Source organism: Falco punctatus, assembly GCF_963210335.1.
Source record: "Falco punctatus genome assembly, chromosome: 3".
In the NCBI taxonomy this organism is placed as follows: domain Eukaryota; kingdom Metazoa; phylum Chordata; class Aves; order Falconiformes; family Falconidae; genus Falco; species Falco punctatus.
The window spans coordinates 110,765,512-110,786,092 of record NC_137582.1 but is presented as its reverse complement, the minus strand read 5'-3'; the positions used below and the strand labels follow the sequence as shown (position 1 = coordinate 110,786,092).

At 40.9% G+C, this 20,581-nt stretch overlaps 1 protein-coding gene across 3 annotated transcripts in view; it reads left to right on the top strand.

Moving 5' to 3' along the window:
- Window positions 1-20,581, top strand: part of CAPZB (capping actin protein of muscle Z-line subunit beta) — a 61,020-nt gene that overhangs the window by 16,599 nt on the left and 23,840 nt on the right. For 2 of the 3 annotated variants that reach the window (XM_080379327.1, XM_080379326.1), the window contains exons 2-4: window positions 193-282; window positions 11,802-11,923; window positions 17,352-17,465. In XM_080379327.1, the coding sequence (XP_080235453.1) occupies window positions 193-282; window positions 11,802-11,923; window positions 17,352-17,465 (326 nt within the window). Of the gene's footprint in view, window positions 1-159; window positions 283-11,801; window positions 11,924-17,351; window positions 17,466-20,581 lie in introns of those variants that run through there. The other variant, XM_080379325.1, reaches the window with a different exon arrangement.

Genomic DNA, 20,581 nt, shown 5'->3' with positions numbered 1-20,581 from the left:
AGTCAGTAATCTGCAATCAAATGGTACTGAACTTTACTGAAATCTGTTGTTTGTATTAATAAAAAACGTGTTGTCGCTTAGAATTAGGAACTGTATCTCTTGTATCAGGAGCCTGCAAGCACTGCAGTTCTTGTGTGCCTGTGGTGTATTACCTGTACACATTGTAATGGAGGGATGTTCTTGTTTCTGCAGAGTGACCAGCAGCTGGATTGTGCCTTGGATTTGATGAGGCGTCTGCCTCCGCAGCAGATAGAGAAGAATCTCAGTGACCTCATTGACTTGGTGAGTATTGGATGCTCTGACCAAGTAATGGCTGAGTCCTGGGTGTGATGAAGATCTGGTATGTAAGAACATTTTCTGAAGCATCTCGAAGGTGTGGTGATTTGTTTCTCTCCTTGTCTTTTAGCAAGCATGAAGAATACAGCATTGCCCAAACAATGTCGGGAATCTATGTGTTCATTTTAAGGAAGCCAACAAGTAGTACTGTGTGTGCATGGGCACGCTTTCAGATGAAGGGTCATTAGCAGTTTTCTTGATGAAGTCATCGCCAGTTTGGGAGCTGTTGTTTAGTAGAAGTAATTTGGAATAGTTGATACAAGGCTGATGCATGCCCTTGTTACGTGTGTGTCTCCTGGTAAACTACCTGCCTGTTTGTAGTTTGACGCAGGGTTTGTGCGGTAGGTGCAGTGGATGTGCAATGTCACATGCTTCAAAGATGTTACTGAGACAGAATGTGTCAGAACACTGGGGTTCTGGAGAACACCCAAATCTATTTCTAATTTATGCCGTATCAGGTATTCTGCGGTCTAGCGAGTATCCAAAAAAACCCAGCCTGGCCCGCTGTCTTGTGCCTGATCCCTGTTTTCTGCTTGCCCCTGAAACAATTGTTTTCTTTCTGTAAATTGCTAGTGAAGAAAACTAACTTAAGGATGTGTATGCTTATTACTAGTTGCATAGGATCTAGTTGCACATCCTGTGATACACGTTGGGCTATAGTAGGCTACCTAGTGTCAATTCTCCCTTAAAACAGTGTGGGCCCAGTTGTCTCTGGAGTAACTTAAAGTATTACTGAAATATGGGTTTGATCTATCCAGAACCTCCTATAAGGGTAGCTGGGAAAACTTGTTTCTATTGTTAGTCTAAATATATGGCTTATTTTTGACCTAAGCTTCTGCATTTTTGCAGACAGAGGATGCTGAAGTTGGAATAGGACTGTTAGACCTTTGAATTCAGCCTTTGGTCTTATCCATAGTAAGAACTGCATCTCTTTTTCTGGGGAAGATCTGAATTTTATGCGTGATACAGACAACCTTGTCCGAGAGACCCTAAAAATCTGGTGGTTCTACACATAGCAGCTATTCTAGTGCCTCTTAATTAAATTGTGTTCGAGCCGTTAGTCATCTTTGTGTGCAGAAGAGCAGCTGCTTACCAGGTAAAAGTTTAGTTGAAGAGTTCCTAAGTGGTGCTGAAGCTGGTGCTGGTGAGCTTGGGAGGAGTCCTATGGTCAAGAAGTTGTGGCTGCCTTAAATTTGTCAACCTCTTTAAATACTGCTTTTAGTTACATAAGCCAAGGTACAGGTAAGAAAGCTCTGTGGGTCAGGAAAGAAATTATTCCCTGCAGGAAGGGATTATTTCTCTTTCTTGAAACCATTTAGTAATTGGCTACATCTGTGCCACCAAAACTCTTGGCAACCTAAAACATCATTTTTGTGGCTGTTGCTGGAGGTAGGACATAGTAACTAAATCATTGATATGATCTGGTGTGACGTGGTTGGTTTTCTGATGAAATTTGGAGGACTGGATGGATATCGGGGTTTGAGTAGCTCCAAGGACTGTTCAAAACAATGAGTTGTTTGGGGAGCTATGGTAAGCTTGACTGTATAATTGGTATGAGGGTTTTTTTTAATGACTCAGAAAATTGCTGGTTACCTCTAAATGTTGGAATTAGTTTTGGATGGTGCTCATTAGTGCTCTACATGCTTTCCATCAGCAACACGCTCGCTGGGCTTCTTTTCATATTTAAAGTGTAACATGAAACAGACCAGCTTGAATAATGCTTGTTAGAAGGAGGGTCTGTGCGATTCCCACACTAGTCGTTGTAGTCACTTCTCTGGGGCACAGATGAAATAATTGGTTAAATCCAGTATGATTTCTTTATTGTTGAGACATCTGTAGGCTGCTTCTGCAGCCACTCAGCCTGACCTCCACAAGACTGAAGTCTATGCTCTAGCTAGACAAGAGCAGTGTATGCACTGCCACCTGTAATAGTTCCAAAAACATCATAAGCCAGACTCAAGCAAATAGTATTTTGACCTTTTTGGCAAATTTCATCCAAACCTTTACAGCTGATGTTTTTATTCTGTTTCCTGTACCATTACCAGACAATAGCCTCCTTGAAGTAAAAAGTCAAACTCCAAATGCATGACGAGCATGAGCAGGTTCATTAAATTGGTGATAGAATTATAAAAGATGGCACCCTGACTTGTGCTTCCTTTGAGCTTGGTTTCCTTGTGCTGGAGCAGACGTGAAGCAGAGGCCTGCATCACTTTTTGTTGTGTGTGTGTGTGTAAAGTGCAGTTTATTACTTGAAGTCCACTTGCAGCTCATCTTGCCACGGTCATTTTGTAGGGATTGTTCTCCAGATGGATGACTGTAGCTACTGTTTTGATGTGTGCTTAAGATCTACTGAAAGGAGATGAAGATGACTTAGGAATGTTTTTGTATGTAAAAAACTTTTCAGGATTAATATAGTGAGAAACTGACATCTACTTCCTAGGCTCGTATTCCTGCTGGGGTGGATAACAGTGCTACGTTTCTTCCCCGAGGTCCCTCTTACTCTATCAAAGCCACGCTCTGCTGTTTTTAATTAAAGAGCATCTTGGTGCCAATGTGACGATATGGAGTATGTTCAACTGTACATTAGTGCCCCCAAGTGTTGGGCGGATGAGGGAAAGGGTCCAAACTTGAACATGAAGTAAAGGAGTGGGTGGAAGAAGAGAATTTTTGGGTCACTGGCCCTCATCAGACCAGACACTTTTCATTCATTAGCAAAACAGTTTGTGGTTTGCCCTTTTACCACATCTGTTGTTGCATTTTTCAGACTGCCGGGTCTTCAATTAGAGTTCATTAGAGGCCTTGTCAATCATAGGACTCCAGAAGTCCTGCCTGAAAGAAGCTGTGCATGGTGCTGGTAATGTGCCTTGGCATGGAATGCTCTGGTTGAAATTCAGTTAGTCATTATTTGTAAATAGACTACTCGGAGGCTGTCAAAATATGCAAGAGGACTTCTAAATCTCTACAGAAAGAGTTGAGTGCAGGCACGTACCTTTTTAAGGACAATTCATTAAAATTAGAATAAATTTCCATGTAGCTCCTCTGGAAACTGCAGTAACTGAAGCGTTGGAGAATCTACCCGTCAGCCAAGTCTGAACTGTAAAGCAGCTCCCGTAAGAGGAGCGCTAAAGGCGATTGCTTAGATGGATTGGTTATGAGGCTGCCCCAAGCGATAGCATTTGTAGCATTAATACAGATAATAGTGTAGCATAAATAGTCTCACCTCCTTATTGCCTCGCATCATCCAGAAGTTGCTGCTGTTGATACACTGTGCTTCTCATAGTAGTCAGTTATGAATCCTGTCTGTTCTCAGCACTTCCTGAAGGGGAACATTAAGGTATTTTTTGGAAGGAAGTGTTTCTTGGTATCGGTTAAGACTAAGATGTGGTTTTGGCTCATGGAAATCGCATTGAGTGGCATGAAGTAAGGAAGCTGGTAGAGCCCGCTTGTGAGTGACTTAATGGTTTGTATTGAAAGATCAGATGAATCAGAATTGTCCTGCTGCTTCCATTCTCTTAAGCTAAGTTGTACATTAAGTCAGTCCTGGTGTACTTTTAGCTGTGCTCTTCCCAGGGGAGACCCTGAAGACATCAGCTTTCAGATAGCGCTGCTGTGGAGGATCTCTTCTTAGGATACAGCATGTGTCACAGGGTGGGCGAGTGGCAGCTGGAGTCACCGCCTCCAGAATCTTTTGGTTTTTGGTTTTGGGGTGTTTTTTTGCAAGACAGCTTCACTGACATGCTTAGAGGGGTGTTTCTCTGGGAAAGGTGGAAGATGGAAGTTGGATTTATTGTGCTTGTAGGCTACGTGCAGCAAATATGGGATCCGTGACAGGACTGCCTTGATGGCTTTGAGACGAGTGTGGAAGTTGATGTACTTTCAATCTCAGTAAAAGTTAAGCAGGTTCCTTTTTCAAATACAAGTTTCCTGCTGGGTGTTTAATTTGGATGTTTGCCTGCGTGTATATAATATAAATTAGATAAAAAAAAATCTAGCTGACTCAGAAGAATCAGGTGGCTGGTATAAAGTGGGGATGGAGAATCATCCTTACAAAACTGGTTCATGAAACGGACAAGCAGGCTTGCCGGAGTGGGGTTTGCTCACAGCCACAAACTTCTTCCTCCCTTTTCCCAGTAAGACTGATACTCAAATAATAGTCAACTTATTCCCCAAAGTGAAAACTTTCTTGAAGTACAGAATGAAGCTATGCTGCCATGGAAGAATTAAAGGTGCAATTCTTTATAGATACAGCAGGCAGTAACTTTACTGGTTATTTTTCAAGGCTGTTTGCAATTAAGGATCTGGGAGGTGATCATATTTGCTTTCTCATCACAGGAGAATGCTTAAATATTTTTAGTAGAATGTTGTTACTTTTTCGAAAGTCCCAGAGTGATGAATTTAAAAATGTGTGAACTTAAGATTTTTGAAATATTTGAACAATATTCAGGACCTTGCTTCACATAGCTAATGTGCCTCTAGGCAAGTCTCAAATCTGCTTGCACGCCTTTAGTAACTGAAGATATATGAAGCTAGAGAATTTATCCCCAGGCAAACTGCATTGCTTGGTCTGCACAGACCATAAAGAACATGAGAATGTGACTGCAGCTTTTTGTGTTTGGAGTCCAAGAGCCTAAACAGTATGCAGTATCGAGGAGAAAGATAAAGTAATTGAATGCAGATGGTCAGCAGAACATCTAGTGAGGGTGGAAGATGTCTTAAAAAATAATAAAAAAAAATCAGACCTAGTGAAAACTTAAAATAGTGGAAGCAGAAGTGCATTGACAGCCTCATGGTCTCAAAGCTGAGTTTTTGACCTGCTGTTCTTCCTGGACTTGCTGACTTGTGTGATATGCTCTAAGCCACCAGCTGCCAGTTTAGTTTCTAATGCAAGGATTATTGGCTAAAGAAAGGGGCTTTGGCACTCTGAATTAAATTTATGGTTGTTGAGAGCCAGTTTTCCATTTGGTGAGTGGCTGTAAGCAGGAGCTTTTCCAACTAGAAAAGATTATGTCTGGATATCTTGATGGTAATTGGAGATAGCAATTAATTTATATAAATTGTTAATGTGATGCTTGGCTTAGAGCTAGCAACCCCACTTAACTTGCAAGAGACTGTAAAAGTGAATTTCACTTCTGGCTTCATATTCACTTAATCTTTCTTTTTAAGCCTAAACTCTGCCTTTTTTTCTTCCAGGCTGTTGCCACAGCGCTGCTGGTGTTAGAGACCCTTAGAATGTCTGTTTAATTATCTTTCTGAAGGAGTATGCATGTGTATCAGTTGGTGAGCTTGAATCCTAATTAGAAACCTATCTAACATCTTTTAAAGATGGGGGCAGGGGGAAGCGAGCATATAGAAACATCGCTGGAGAGAGTATGCCTCTGCATATCCCTTAATTGTTGCTGGATATCTCCAACACCAGCTGGACTCTTGACAGAAATAGTCAAGGCTTCCCAAGATACTGATACACTGTGATGGCTCATGGGACTTGTGACTGGTAATGAGATACAGAAGCCTTCACCTGCAGGTCACTAGTCAAAGTCTAGGGCACTCTGGTTGTGCCTGCCAGATGGCTAGCTTTTGTTTCTCAGTAAGCCTCAGAACGTTAAACCTAGCAGAAGCCGTTTTATCCACTAAATCGCAGGAAGAATGCCAAGGACTCTGTTTTATGAACAGTAGTCACCTTTTTAAATGCAGTTCCTTGTGCTGAATTGAAAAATTCTGTAATTAATGTCATGTTTCTGCTGTGACATCGCTAATGAGACAAACTTGGATCTGCAATCTTGTTCGTTTGCCTTTTTCCAGAAAACCTGATTGGTTTTAATTTTGTTTTTGCCATTTCTTGCAGTGTTGGAATTCAGTACAAATACTTGAATAAAGCTGAGCTGTTTCCAATATCAATTACCTTTGGTCTTGAACACAAAAGTCCATTTAAGTGTCATTTAATAAACAAAGCTTGAAGAATGTGTGGCCCTTGGACATCTGACGGATCAAATTAACATTTAGCAATGTGTGGATTTGTGGGAGTGACTTTACTAGTGGTTTTAGGCCCAAGATGAGTGGAGCCAGGCTTCCTTCTTGAGTTTCCACAACATCCGTCAGGCTGTGCCTGTGTTCTGCAGGAACAGGAAATTCTAAGGCTATGGAATGACTCAGAAAAATTATAATAATATTTTATTAGATGCTGGCCCAGAGAGGAAGAATCTGAGCTGAAAGGGCTTTGTGTGCCAAAATGGTTATTTTGCAAGAGAGCCTGGTAACTTGCATGTGCTCTTCTTTGCGATTTCCCCAAGTGATGCGAGCGGTGGTGTTGTCCACTTTGGTAATGATGTAAGCTGTTGTAAAAAAAAAAAAGAAAATCAGGTCTTAAGAGTTCACATGCAATTTACTCACTTGCCTGTTTTGATGTGGCTTTTAATTAAAAACGGCTCTAGTCCCACGTGTGTTCAGATGCCTGCACATTATAGATGCAAATTCAAAAGACAGGTGGATCTGAATGCCTTCTGTGCTAATCTTTTGAAGCTCACTTAGTCTTCCTTCTGGTTCTTTAAGGAAAAAGTAGGTTTAATCTTTAATTTTGCTGCATTTGAACATAGTTTTCTAGCGTGTGAGGTTTCTGTGCAGATCAGTACATGCTGACCTCTGAATAAACATGGAAAAAGACCATTCCCAAGGACAGAACCTTGCACCAGTGATCTGCTGTTTCAATTGTAAACATGATTCTTTTCAGTCAAGGCTGTAGAATACAACCACAACCGTAGTGTACTCATGTTGAGTGGCTAGGAAGCCAAAATACTAACTTCTGAATGTGTAAGGTGCAGAATTTGATGCAATTCAACCAGCACGATCAAAGTGAGGGTGGGGAGTGCCTGGAAGATGTGAAGAGCTCAAGTAGAGGGTTTTTTTGTCTATACTTTTTGGGATGCTTCTTTAATCATATTTAAAAAAAATAATTCAGAAACAATTTAGTTAGCAATAAGTTCCTTAAACCAAAAAGGGAGTCAAGAAGGTATGATTATTAGGTTAGCTACTCCAAAAAGGTACAGTTTCAACTTTGGCACAAGTGATTATTTGTCTTGATAGCAGAGCGGTTGACTTAATTAAAACACTGTCCACATACCTGGCTTGCTGTGATGGAGAATAGTGTTACACGAGACAACAGAATCCTTGTTCAACATGCAGGAGAGTATACTTAACTCACTTTTCATTCAGTTTTTCTTTCCCCTGTACTACACATTCATTGTATCTCTCCCTGGAAAAAAAAAATAATCCCACAAACACAGTGCCCTGTTGCACGGTATGCGCTTCTGAATGCTGCTGCTGTTCAGTTCCAGGCTGAACAGCTGAGTCTGGACCCCCCGAGATTCTTTTTTTTTTTTCTTTTCTAATTTACATTGAGGGTGGTCTCACTCCATGACTACACATACAACCACCATAATAGATGATTGAGTGCTTATTTGTGGAAACATGTGTGCATTAGGGTCCAGAGTACACTGTGGACCAAATTAAATTAATGATGGCCTTTAGCTAAAGATAGGAGGTTAAGATTGTATTCTACATCTGACCTTCTGCTGCTTAGGGTGGGAAAAATTTCTGTCAAAATAAAGGTGGGAGCCCAGTCTTTGCTTATAAAAAAAAAAATAAAAAATCCTCTTGCTGCAATGTTTTCATTGCAGAGCACTTATTTATAGCATCGTGATGAATTGAACAAAATCACTGCTTTGGCATTTCAGTATTAGGCCTGGGGAGTGGGCTAATTCTTGCCTTTCTAAATTTTAAGTCAAGGTTCCTTATATAGTGACTGTTGGAGGCTTGCACTCAAGCACCCAAGTGCTTCTTAGCTTTTCAGTCAACACAGAACGAGCGAATAGGAGAAGTTAATAATGCAAACCCAGTGTTTCTGACTGAAAACCCAGAGAATTGGTGGTGGTTCTAAGCAGAGTTGTCTTTGCTGGCATCGGAAGGTTTGTATGTTTTCTTGCTAAAGGTAAACTGAATTCTGCGAAAGTCTGAATGTGCACAAAAGTAATTTAAATGTTTTGGGAAGGTTCAATACTTGACATGGAGAAGAATTTAAGGAAAGGTGTATGTGTAGTGTGAAATAATTGCCCAGTGCTTATGTGGCAGCAGCTAGCTTAGCCTGGCACTGGCAAATACCTCATCAGTGCATGGTCTAAAATGCAAAGGACCTAAATTCAGGAAGAATCAAATAGTCTCATGAACATGTAGCTGAATTGTTTAAAGCTGCAAATCAAATCACTGCATTTGCCTTGTAGGCAGCTTCCTAGAGTAGAAGAGGAAGACCAATATACTTAAGTCTTGTAAGTTCATTCTTAGAAAGGAAATATAGCAGCTGTCAAAATGTAATAAATGATAGAGAAATTATCCTTGTGAGGTAACTGTGGCTCACTTTTCCGATAATTAGAATTACATGAGTAGTTCCATCAGCTGGGATATCTGTTCTGTTTATAAACACTGTTGAGACTTTCTAATATTTTCAAAGTAGATGGGTGACTTTTTTTATTCTGAAAGAAGGAGAATATATTGCCTGAAGTCCTGTCGAGTGTACGTACCAAAGAGACAATGGATGCGTAGCACACTGTTACAATGGAGTATTATAATATAGCGTAGCATTATATTCTAGTAAGGATATGACATAATGCATTCACTGTTAGGGCTGTAAGACTAGCCATAGCACTTAGAACTTGGAAAAGTGACCGTGCTCATGAATAACTCTGTTACCAAATCATCCAGGGATAAGCTTAGGTCACCATTACTGTGTGGAAATTAAATAGCTTGCATCTTAAAAACAACGTGTTAAGAGTTTCTTCTAGTCAATAAAAGATTGTGCTCTCCCACTGAGCAGTACAGAAACACCATACTAGGCGTGTGCTATTTTTAAAGGAAAGTTAAATCTAAAAGTTATTTGTGTGGCTTTTTGTAAGGGTTGTAAATTCTGATGGTTGTTAGGAGCTTTTTTGCAGGGGAATTCACTCTGTCTTGAGTTCGGGGTTTCTTTTGGAAGTGCTTTGTATGTATATTTGAGTTTGAAGAATTGTATAGCGAGACCTCTCGTGCTCCCTTCCTGCACGCGTAGCATAGGGCTTTTCCCAAAGAAAAGAAATAGAAACAGAGTCTGGGAAGAACGCCACTTTTCTCCAAATTGTGTTTCCATCACTATTACTCATTCTAAACGCATGTCAGAGTGAGGAGTCTGTTCCTAGGCGCTTATCTCTCTGCTGATGGGCAGCTGGCCAAATTGCAGCCAAGGAGGAAGAATATATTCAGCTGGTCACTCTTAGGAACAGCATGGAGCACAGCTCTTCGTGATGGGGTGCTTTGGGTCTTGTTGTGTGTGCATCTGAAATTGAAGCAGTCATCTCAGGTTGCTCTCTGCCTGAAGAGTCAGCCTAAAATTCATAGTTAATGGAGAAGCGAAGGAAGAGGCAAAGTGGAACCAGATGGGCTCATGAACACAGATACATCATTGCACTTAACTTGTGCCACGACACTGCTGATTTGTATCAGCTCCGTGGAGTATTAGGGTTGTCTGTTTTCAGAAAAAGTAAAGATTTTCCTAAAAGCTGCTTGCTTCCTGCCCGCTTTTATTTACTCAGTGCATGTGTAATGGTTTTGAGGTTGCTTCAGCCAGGTCTCCCAGGTATCAGACTATGAACTCCTATGAGAAGCGTCTAGCTTTATATAAATACTTAACTGCCCTGCTCTTTCATCTGGGCTCTTCAGTTATCACTCATTACCACATTACAGTGTATATAGGCCAAAGTAAAAAACCTCAGATTTATATTTCAGCTTTTACAGCACTGTTGGTAACTTTACTAACCATTTCTTGATTTTCCTCTTATTTTTTGTGTGTTTACAGGATGATTGTGTGGGTTAGGTGGTGTATCTCTTGCTAGGCGCATGTTTCATCCTTTGGTCTTTCTGAGTTTGTTTTTTTTGTCTTTTGCAGTCACATTGTTTTATATTTCTCCCTCCTTACTTTGACTAATATCCTCTGTATGTTATTGCTTTGTACTCAGAAATGTTTTTGTTTCAGGCAGTTTGATCTCTCATGTCACATCTAGTGCATTAAAATAGTTTGCTATTTTAATTGCTTTGCATTTTTTGCTTATGCTTTTGGGAGCTGCACCCCTAAGTTGGTTTTTCTCCTCTAGGCTTCTTTCCTTTGGAATTATATTCACCAGTTCACTGAATCAGTGACTTGAAGAGAAGAAAGCACACTTCCAAATTTTCTTTATTCCTTCCTCCCTTCCCTTTTTGTTGCTCATGAGTTGTGAATTCATCACTTCATGATTAATTTTACCCTCGATTACCTTTTGTCTTCACGTTCTCAATCAGGTTTTCTTCTTTACAATGTAAAATGAAATGTGGAAGAAATTCCACACTGGTTATTTCTTTTATCTTCTGTATTAGCATGTTGTCACCGTATATTCAAGAACTTACCAATTGTCCCATATCCTGTTGCGTTCCCAACTTTCCATTGGGAAAGGGTGTTTTACTTCCTTGCAACAAAATCTGGAATGCTTTTCCCAAGGGAAACACACAGTACACTAATTGTTCAGTAATAACTCCAGGAATGATTTATTGATAGTCCCTCAGAAGGATTGGGAAGCGTGGCTGCACATGCCCTAGAGTATGTCCAGGGGAGATGGAGTTCCTGGAGGGAGCTGCTGGCCTGGCCGAAGCCTGCAGTATAGGGATACTGCTATCGATAACGGGGCTGCCATCAGCTCCGGAGTAAGAGGCCACAGGATGGAACTTGCTTGATTTGCTTGTGCTTGCAACCACGCTAGCTTTAGGCTGCAAAATGTCACCTCATCTCTTTGCAGTACATGGAAGCCTCTCTGCCGCGTTAAAAGCAGATCTTGTAGTCTTTCTCCCCATGAAGTGCAGGGGTACAGCGGGGGTTATGAGTCCCTGAAAAGCTACCTGTGTAGATGTATTTCATTTTATATGTGCACGCGCACAGACACACGTGTGCTTTTATTAGCCAACATGGTAATGTTTGGCCAGCTGCCTGGAAACTGTTCTAAACTCTACCCAGAGTAGGAGCTTGTGAAAAATACACTCTAGCGTATGGACGGCGTATTCTTTTAGCAGCTCCCTTGTTTCTACTCCATTATAAATATTTACCTTTATTCATCAGTCCTCGACAATCAGTTTACTGGCTGTCTTTGGCAAGAAGCTAACATCGAGAAATGTATATATTGAAGTGTACTGGACCACACTAGTGGTTAGGTAATTAAACCTGAAATTATTAGTGGTGGGAGTGTAGCATTGTGTTGTAACTGAAGTGCAGATTGCTTTTTTTTGTTTTAAAAAAATGGTTTCTGGCTTTGGGACAGACGTGGGCTATTAATAACAAAATCTGTTCTTAGGGATGCCAGTCTCTTTTAACTTTAATGTCTTACCCTCTCTTCCCTTCCTGTTGTTTTTCTCCAAACCATCAGGTCCCAAGCCTCTGTGAAGATCTCCTCTCCTCTGTTGATCAGCCATTGAAGATTGCGCGAGATAAGGTGGTAGGAAAAGACTATCTATTGTGTGACTACAACAGAGATGGAGACTCATATAGGTGAGTTCATATCCAAAGCAAGGAGCTGACTGGTTTACTTTGTAGATGAGAGCTATGTGCAAGTATTGCAGTCCCTTCTCCCTCTTGTTTCTAGCCAAAAAAAGAAATTTAATGATACGAAACTCTTCTCGGCGATGAAATGGGGACTATTTCACATCCTCTTCTCTTTAGTAAGACATGGGGTCCTCCACGGGCTGTGGGTGGGTATCTGCTCCATCGTGGACCTCCATGGGCTAAAGGGGACAGCCTGTTTCACCACAGGCGCCTGGAGCACCTCCTGCCTGCTGCTGCACCGACCTGGGTGTCTGCAGGGTTGTTTCTCTCACATATTCTCACTTCTCCCTCCAGCTGCAGTTGCCGTTGTGCAGTTTTTTACCCCCTTCTTAGATACGTTACCCCTGAGCTGCTGCCACTGTCACTTATGGGCTCAGCCTTGGCCAGTGGTGGGTCTGTCTTGGAGCCAGCTGGTGTTGGCTCTGTTGGATGTGGGGGAGGCTTCTAGCAGCTTCCCACAGGAGCCATCCCTTGGTAAAGGGCTGACTAACATATTTATCTTAGGCTTTATGTAGCATAGTTATATCTGAGAGAGTTAAAACCAGTCAGATCTCTAGAAGAAATGACCGTGATGGCCTTGATACGAAAGTAAACCATCTATTGTCGCAGGGTTGTAAAATCTTTGGGATGGATAACAACAGAAAAGAGATGATGCAAGCAGTCAGTTTAAACAAATTCATCTTTTGCTTGTGCAAAACAGGGTGGACTTGCCAGCTGGGAAAGTCAATTTCACTCCCATTTTGCAAGGGATGGAGCCTGACTTTGGACATGCAATGTTGTTAGTTTTACGTGAAAATCTTGGCCCAAGTGTTTAGAAGAGAAGCAATCGCTCTCTACTAAAATAGCTAATCTATTCTGAGGACTGTAGACAAAACCACTGAAAATACTTACACAATATAAGCTATATGTAATTAATTTATAATGAATTTTGAAGTAGAAGGGACTGTAGTACTGGAATGGTACAATCTTTTCAGTATTTTGGCTGAGACTTTGAACGCAGTCTCTCTTAATGTTTTTATTGTATACCTTGCCATTAGGATGATTACAGCTGAGTGACTCTAATTGTTCAAGTATTTGAGTGAATTTTTTAATATTTTTTTTTTACTCACCCTCTTTTCTGCATTGACTGACTTTTCTTAATGGCTGTAGTGACAGTATCATCGTTCCAAATATTTCATCAACAATCACAAAGCTTATAGTCCAGAAAACTTTGTGAATATTGTATCACCTACCTTTTATTCTTTACCCTTAATGAACAGTGCTTGGCTGTGAACTAATGACCACCATTCATCTTATGTCCGGAGCTAGCAGCTCAGCCATTCTGCTGCTTCTGGTTATGATTCTAAGGGTTACGTTCTGGCTCTCCTTGCAGCTTCAGTGTAATAGCTTACGTTTTTAGGGCTAACATTGGAACTGATGTACCGTAATAATCTAGTTTTGCTTTGGGTATATTTGTAGTAGTGTTTTACATTCATCTGCCCACAATGGTTCAAGAATTTTAGTTCAAAGTGGAATTCCAGAAAATATTTTAACAATATTTTTTTTTCTTTGGCTCAGAGGGGATCATTGCAGAAACAGGTAAACTTATAAAAGATTCTAGATTAATTGGATTCAATTGCTTTGAGTTGCAGGAAATGTACTTCTCTAAACTGAAAGCATATCTGTCTGCAAGTGATTTACGCAGGGAACATGCTGAGATTCATTTTTGTCCTAGGAATAGGAGGAGGAGAATGATAACGTGTGCAGTTTGGCAGTGCATCTGGATCGTGGCTGAGTGTAAATCTTAATGAGGTTGTTTTTTTTTTAAATAACCTATTGCAGTGGGCCAAGAAGAAAGAAGGTCTTTAAGGTGAAGTGTTCACTCATGTTCTAGTCTAACATTGAAAATTTGTTCAACCTTCTACAAAAGTCTGGTGCTTTTTAAAAGCCTTTGTGCATTAAGCTTGTAGGTTCAAGCTGTTCAGATCTGCGTTAGCAGCTATGTGCATTTAATCAGTTCTAAATTAGTAGCTAGAATAGCATTTTATAGCTACTGCCCTCCACAAGATGTACTCGTGCAGCTGTATCCTGTCTGGCAGATGCAACAGAAGGGATTAGATCCTGTATTTCTTGTGGGTCATTCAAGAGATGCTTTCTCACTGAAGTTGTGATGTGTTCCTTGCAGTCCCCTTGGATCCTATTTAGGCTGTTGACAGGAGCATCTATCACCAGAGACACAGGAAACTTGAAAAGGCACTTGTTAAACAGTATTGTGACATGCTGAAATAACTTAAAACACTTGCACCCTCCTCGGCCCCTGCGTGTTTAATTAGTGCATGTGGCAGCCCTTTCTTTAAGGTTGTTTTCATGCTTGCCTCTGAAATTTGCTCAATCTCCTTCTGAGACGATATTTAAGTAGTTAAGAAGCAGGAGGACTTAGGTTTTTTAAGTCACTTGGAAATGTTCAGGACTTAGTAATGGAGTTTCAGAAGAGCTATTTCATTTGTTCATAAAGAATAGGCATAATATATTAATTGCTGCATTAAAGAATGCTGTTCTTTAAGGCTTTTGATTCGGATATTCTGGATTGAAGTGATTCTTCCTTCTGGAATTGATTGGTCTCAGCTCTGTTTTGTGAAGTAAATTCTTTCCTTCATCGCAGAGCAAAAGCCTTTGAAAACCAAGCCATGCTAACGTGTGCATGTGTTAATCCCATTCTGTGCCTGCGTTCAGACACTGTTATTCATACCTCATAAAATCTGAAGTTGTTACTGGAAAGTGGCTCTTACACTAATTTAATCAATTAGGCCAAAATCTAGGAGGAGTTTACTGTGCTTTTAAAAGCTTTTGATATTTCCACAAAGATTTTTCAGAACCACATGCTCAATTAGAAGTCTCAAGAAATACTGTTCCCTGCCTGCAACATGCTACATCCCTAATTACTGCACACTTCAAACTAAACACCAGGCTTTTTCTTATTGGAGAGGTTGCTAATTGCATTTCTTTTAATACTAATCCAAGGATTTCAAAGCATTCTGTGGACAACTGAGCCTCATGCTACTTTGGCAGGAAAGGTAGAGCTAGGCAGTCAGACATTCTTACTGGGAATCAAGTTTTATAGGATTTTTTTGAATGACTTTACAGTTTGACTGGGAATTAGCTTTGAGAAAAAGCTGCTGCAGGATGTTTGGCCATTCAGGTGTTAACTCCAGCAGTTTCATGGGGCAGCACACTGGGAAATGAATATCCTAATGCTTAGCCCATCACAGTTTACTCCTTCCTTGTATTTAGACAGACTTGATTCTCTCTGTGTTGCGTATGGATCAGACCAGAAGGTAGATTTTTGGAGTCTCTCTCTTGGATCTTCATAAATTTATTGGTTTTGTTTTCTTCATATTGTAACAGTGCTGCTTGTGGGAGCAGCCTTTCATGCACATAGTTTCACAGGCACTTCTGCGAGTGGTCTTGTAATAATGAAGGTTTGTGGAGGATGTCAAACAGCCATGGAATCCACATTGTGAAGGCAGAGCTTTTATTAATTTTTTTTTAATATGACTTCAAGGTCCTGACTTTGTCCATACATTTCCACGCTAAGTGTGTTTGATCACTCTATTAAATGGAATCCTTATGGGGAATTTGGTGCCAACAACACTGAAACCTGTTAGCTGAAACAAAAAACATTCTCTTTTAGGGAAATTAGAGGTCTGACTTTTGAAATTTAACTGCTTGTCCATCTGTCTTTCTTCAGATAGCCCCCATTTAAGTTTTTTAAATAGGTTGTGAGTACTCTTCCACAAAAAGAAAAATGTGGGGTTGTGTTAATGAGGGTTTTGGTTGTGTTTTGTTTTTTGGGTTTTTTTTTAGGTGAAGTTGCTTCTGGCTCTGACTGTAACGGGTTGAAAATGCCACAGTCCGTTAGCTAGAAGAATCTATGTTAGTAGGCTTCCCTTAAATTTCGTTCCTGCAGCCTGCAGAAGAGATGTAAGGTTTAGAGTATCTTCACTGTGGCTTCGGTATGAGTTCCCTGCTTGCCAGATTCCTAATCCCTGATGGAGAAGCATAGTGTTCTGAATTTACAGAAAACAGAACGTTTTTTGAATCAGCCTTTTAAAATTTAGGGAAAGAAAAAGCAAGTGCATCCTAACGGACGCTGCTGATCAGGTAGCAGCGTATGCATTGCTTGGCATACGAGCCCTGGCTTTGCTTTTGCAGACTTCATGGTAGCAAGGTCAGTGCTGTGACTGCCATAACTTCTTTGGTATCGTTTGGTTTTATGTGTACTGCCCGATGGGTGTAGGTGTGCCATTTGGGAATCCCGCAGGAAGAACTGGCGGTGATTTTTGTGTATCTTCCAGATTTCAGAGAGCTGTTAGGTAAAGGAGCACTCCTGTAGCTGTTGACTCTTCAAAGTTTTAAAGTGAGAACCACCACCTGAAAAACATCGCTCCGGTGGAATGTGACATAATGATTTAGCTTTTCCTGGTGTCTCACCTTTTGAATCAGATGTGGTAGGGAGGAGTGAAGGGTTGTGAAAGCCAGAGCAAAGCAGAGCCTGTTCTTTGTGCTTTGCACTGAACAGATGTCAAAACTAGATGCCTTTGAGAAACGAATAACAAATGGCTGCTGAGGAAAAAGCCCTTACGTATGGACTGCATTAAGACCTAGTACCAGTAGGCTGGAACATTTTGAGTAGGGAGTAGGTAAAGGGTAGAGGTACCTTTCTTTAAACTAGCAGTGATATATGTAGGTTGGTTATTCCAAGGGGAAATGAAAAGGAGAATGCAGGTTTACAGAATGGGAATTATAAAAGTCCCAAGCAGATGGGCAAAGGGGTCCATTAATCTTTTAATACCAAATCTTTCATTAAGAGCACAAAATCTCTTCCACACCTGCAGAAACTATAGTAAAACCTACAGCTTTACAAACCCTGTTAAATCCTTCAAACTGTTCAAGCGTTTTCCTAATGTTATGTTAAAAGTAGAGTTTATTTCAAAGCAAAATAGTGGAGTAGAATTTGGACCTTAATTGTAGACAGCAGTGTTTGGCTCAAATACTGTCACGTCCCAAATAAACTACACAATCTATTTGTGTTTGCATGAAAATAATTTAAAATATCTAATGTGCTGAGACCTCCTTTTTGAATATTTAAGAAGGATATAGTAGAAACCTGAAGATGGTAAGTGTTCCCCGGGTACACGAAATTTTGAGGAGTCAGTGTCCCCTTTTTGTCAGCGTTTGAAATGGCTGTTGAGGGTGAAATGCTTACAGGTTGCTCTCATGCCTTTTGGTTTTCTGGAAGTTTGGCATCTGCGGATCAGGTCAGACCCACCGATCTCAAACCTTTCAGTTTGTCTCGGTTGTCTAACCGCCTCTGTTTTTCTTGTCTCTTTGGCAGATCACCATGGAGTAACAAATACGATCCTCCCCTGGAAGACGGTGCCATGCCATCTGCTCGCCTGCGCAAGCTGGAGGTGGAAGCCAACAATGCCTTTGACCAGTACAGAGACTTGTATGTCAGTTCTACCGTACAGAGCCCTCTGCTTTCTTTGTTTCCTTCAGCAGGCATGCAGTACGCACAATGAGTCTAAAATGTGGTCGCTAGCTGCCTCTGAGAGTGGCATACCAAGGAAATATGGGTGGGCAGCTGCTGATCTGCTGTTGGGAAGCGTATCTGCTGTGATTTCACAATATGAAAACATGATCAAATTTGTCAGCTGATGCTGAGGTGCTTTCCTGCCTCCCTCCCCCCTTTAACAGATTAATGGTGTCTTTGTCCTGAAATGACCTGTGTTCTCTTTGATCTTGACTAAGTTCAGTCTTAAACCATCTGCTTTTTCCATTCCCTCAAGCCTGAAGTCTCTCAGAATATCTCTCTGTGTGTGTATGTACATATATATCTATATCTATATATCTATCTCAGCAACTTTCACATCTTCCAGTAAAACAGCAGGCACTAGTATACCAAAATGCAGCAGCTATATGGGGATTAATGTACTTCTGCAAGGGCTGTGCTCTGACGCTCGTTTTAGGCCCTGTCTTGTTAAAGAGGTGTAAAGCAAAGGAATTAATAGAGCATGTGTCAGCTAAACGTAGATTAGGCAGTGCCTTTTTTAAAGCAGCGACAGGAAACTGTCTGGGTGACTTGGCAGTTGAACAATTTTTCTAAAAGGTGGGACTGCCCTGATCTTGTATTGCAGTTGCGTCCAAGGGCTTGAGATGTGATGGGATTTAGCTGTTGTCTTTATAGGTTGTGGTGTCCTAAGCAGTGATGGGATGGAAATAGTAATGCTAAATGTAAAAATCAAGTGTGGGTTGCAAAAAAAAAAAAAGGACTTTACTGCTTTCTTCAGTAACGGGATGCTCTCTTACTGGAGGTGCCTAGTGGCCATGAAGAAGGTGAACAAACTTGCTTCTTCACATTGCTCAGAAGTGGAGATAAAACACATCCTTAGAGGTAGTTCACTGTGCGTCACTGTACTACTACAATGCTAACAAAAGCAGGTTAAAAGGTACTTTTCTTGCTTGATTTTCTACTTATTTTAAGATGTGGGTTGATGTAAATGTAGCCTGTCCAAAGGTGTAATCATCACATTTTTGTTACACATATCAAATTTTTACTCATTTTCATGTACTATTTTCATAGATACCCAGCTTGTCTTGTAAGGAGCGGTTGGTATCTGAACTTACTGGAAGAAAGGAACTTTGCATTTGCAGCAAAGAGGTTTGCAGTTACTCCCCAGGTGCAGAACAGACTGGGACCAATAGGATTTGTAATACACTCAGATGAAAATTAGTAGGTTTATGCAACCAAGGTTGTCTTTTAAAATCCGTTTCTGATCAAGTGACCGTGAACTCATGGCTGGATACAATACTTCTTTAAAAAGGTTTTGTTGGCTGGAAGAAAAGCTCGGTGCAGATTACTCAGACTTGGGTGAATCTGCTGAACCCTGTTCAGCGTGTGGTACAACAGTAGTCTTAATATATTGTATGGAAGTAAAAGGCGAGATTGTATAAAATTTCATCTTTCAGTTTGTCAGTCCAAGTTTTATAGGCAATACATTGTTAGAGGGGATATGGGAGGGGTTTCTCACAAAGACTTCATTCTCATGTCATCAGCCAGAAATGACAGAGGCATTATGAGTCGCAGTGTAGTCAGACTAGATAAGCGCATCTGTCAGCACAGTATGCTTTGATGCATGTTATGATCTCAGAAATGTGTCAGAAAAAGAGGAGAAGGGTGGCTTACATTTTGCTGAGCGGTGTAAAAAAAATTGTGGCATTTTTGGAAAGAATTTGCAGAGTTAGAGAAACTTAACCAGACCATTTGAAAGGTTCCTCATGCTTGAAATTGGAAATGATTTGTATTTTACCTACAACAGAGGATTGGATAGAAACATGCTTTTGTTCTAGTAGTTGGACTCTGCGGTTTCCTTAATAAGACAATTGGATTTTGTATTTTGACATCAGAAGCTTAATTTTTACTTGGAGATTGGAGCTGTGGGGGGAAATGAGGTGGGGGTAACGAGCATCAACTTTTCACGCTGCTGCTTGCTGGTCTTGCCAACAGATCAGGTTGGGAATGGCTGTAACAATTACCCGCGTAGCAGCTGCTGAAGCCATGTGGGAGTCTGAAGTGTGGGGAAGGTTGTAGTGGGAACAAGATGGCAATTGCAATGATGTAATTTCCATGGTCTGCTGGAGCTGGAAACTAATACTGTGTACCCACTGTAAAGCCAGAAGTAGGACCGAGCCATGTGATGGCAATTAAAGGTGTCAGTGGCCTTCTGGTTTGGCAGTTTGCAGCACTGGGAAAGGAGTGCATGATGCATCGGTTCCAGGACAAAGTTATCAGTGGTGTTTCAAATCCCAGAGCCAGTGGCAACAGAGTTTTTCCAGCGTTGTGAAATATTTCAGGCTCACTTGAAAGCATTGTTGTATTAATCAAAAAAGTAGTATGCTGGCATCTTCAGTGCTGTATCTTTTGTGGAAATTAGGGTTTCTGTTATATGGGAAGATTTATGACAGGTCCACCTTCCAGTAACGGTGTTCCTTTCATAGGCAGTGGCCAGAAAACTTTTTTGAATTGACCTGCAGAGACTTCTGTTGTCTCTGTTCACTCTGATGGGTTCGTCTGTCCAAACAGCCCGTTCTTGGGTGACACCAAGCTAATTGATACTTCAATTACTAACTCTTTTTCTTAAAAAATTGCAAATTTAAGCACAGTGGCTGTTGCACTGTTAGGCTTTCAGCTTGCGTTGCAGAAATGCAGGTTATGAAAGGGGATGAAAATGGTGTGGAGAGAGAAACCTCAGATCTGACACAACAGGTTCTCATACAGCGGTCCCTTAAGCGGCTGTTCTGTCCCTCTCGAGAATGTTTTTGAACTGCACCTCTTAACCACAGCTATGCTGTGTTTTATGGTAGAGAGGTAACAGTTAATACAAAAATAATCTTATGTAAGCAGTCATTCACAGAGAACACTGGGCCCCAGTGTGCTTGAATTTCCTGGGCTGTTAGACATTTTAGGCCTATAATGAGGGTTTCTGCTAGCTTTTTCAAAGCGGTTTGTGGCTTTGTTTCCAGCCATGCTGGGCTAAACTGCTGGATCTTGTGCTCGCAGTCATC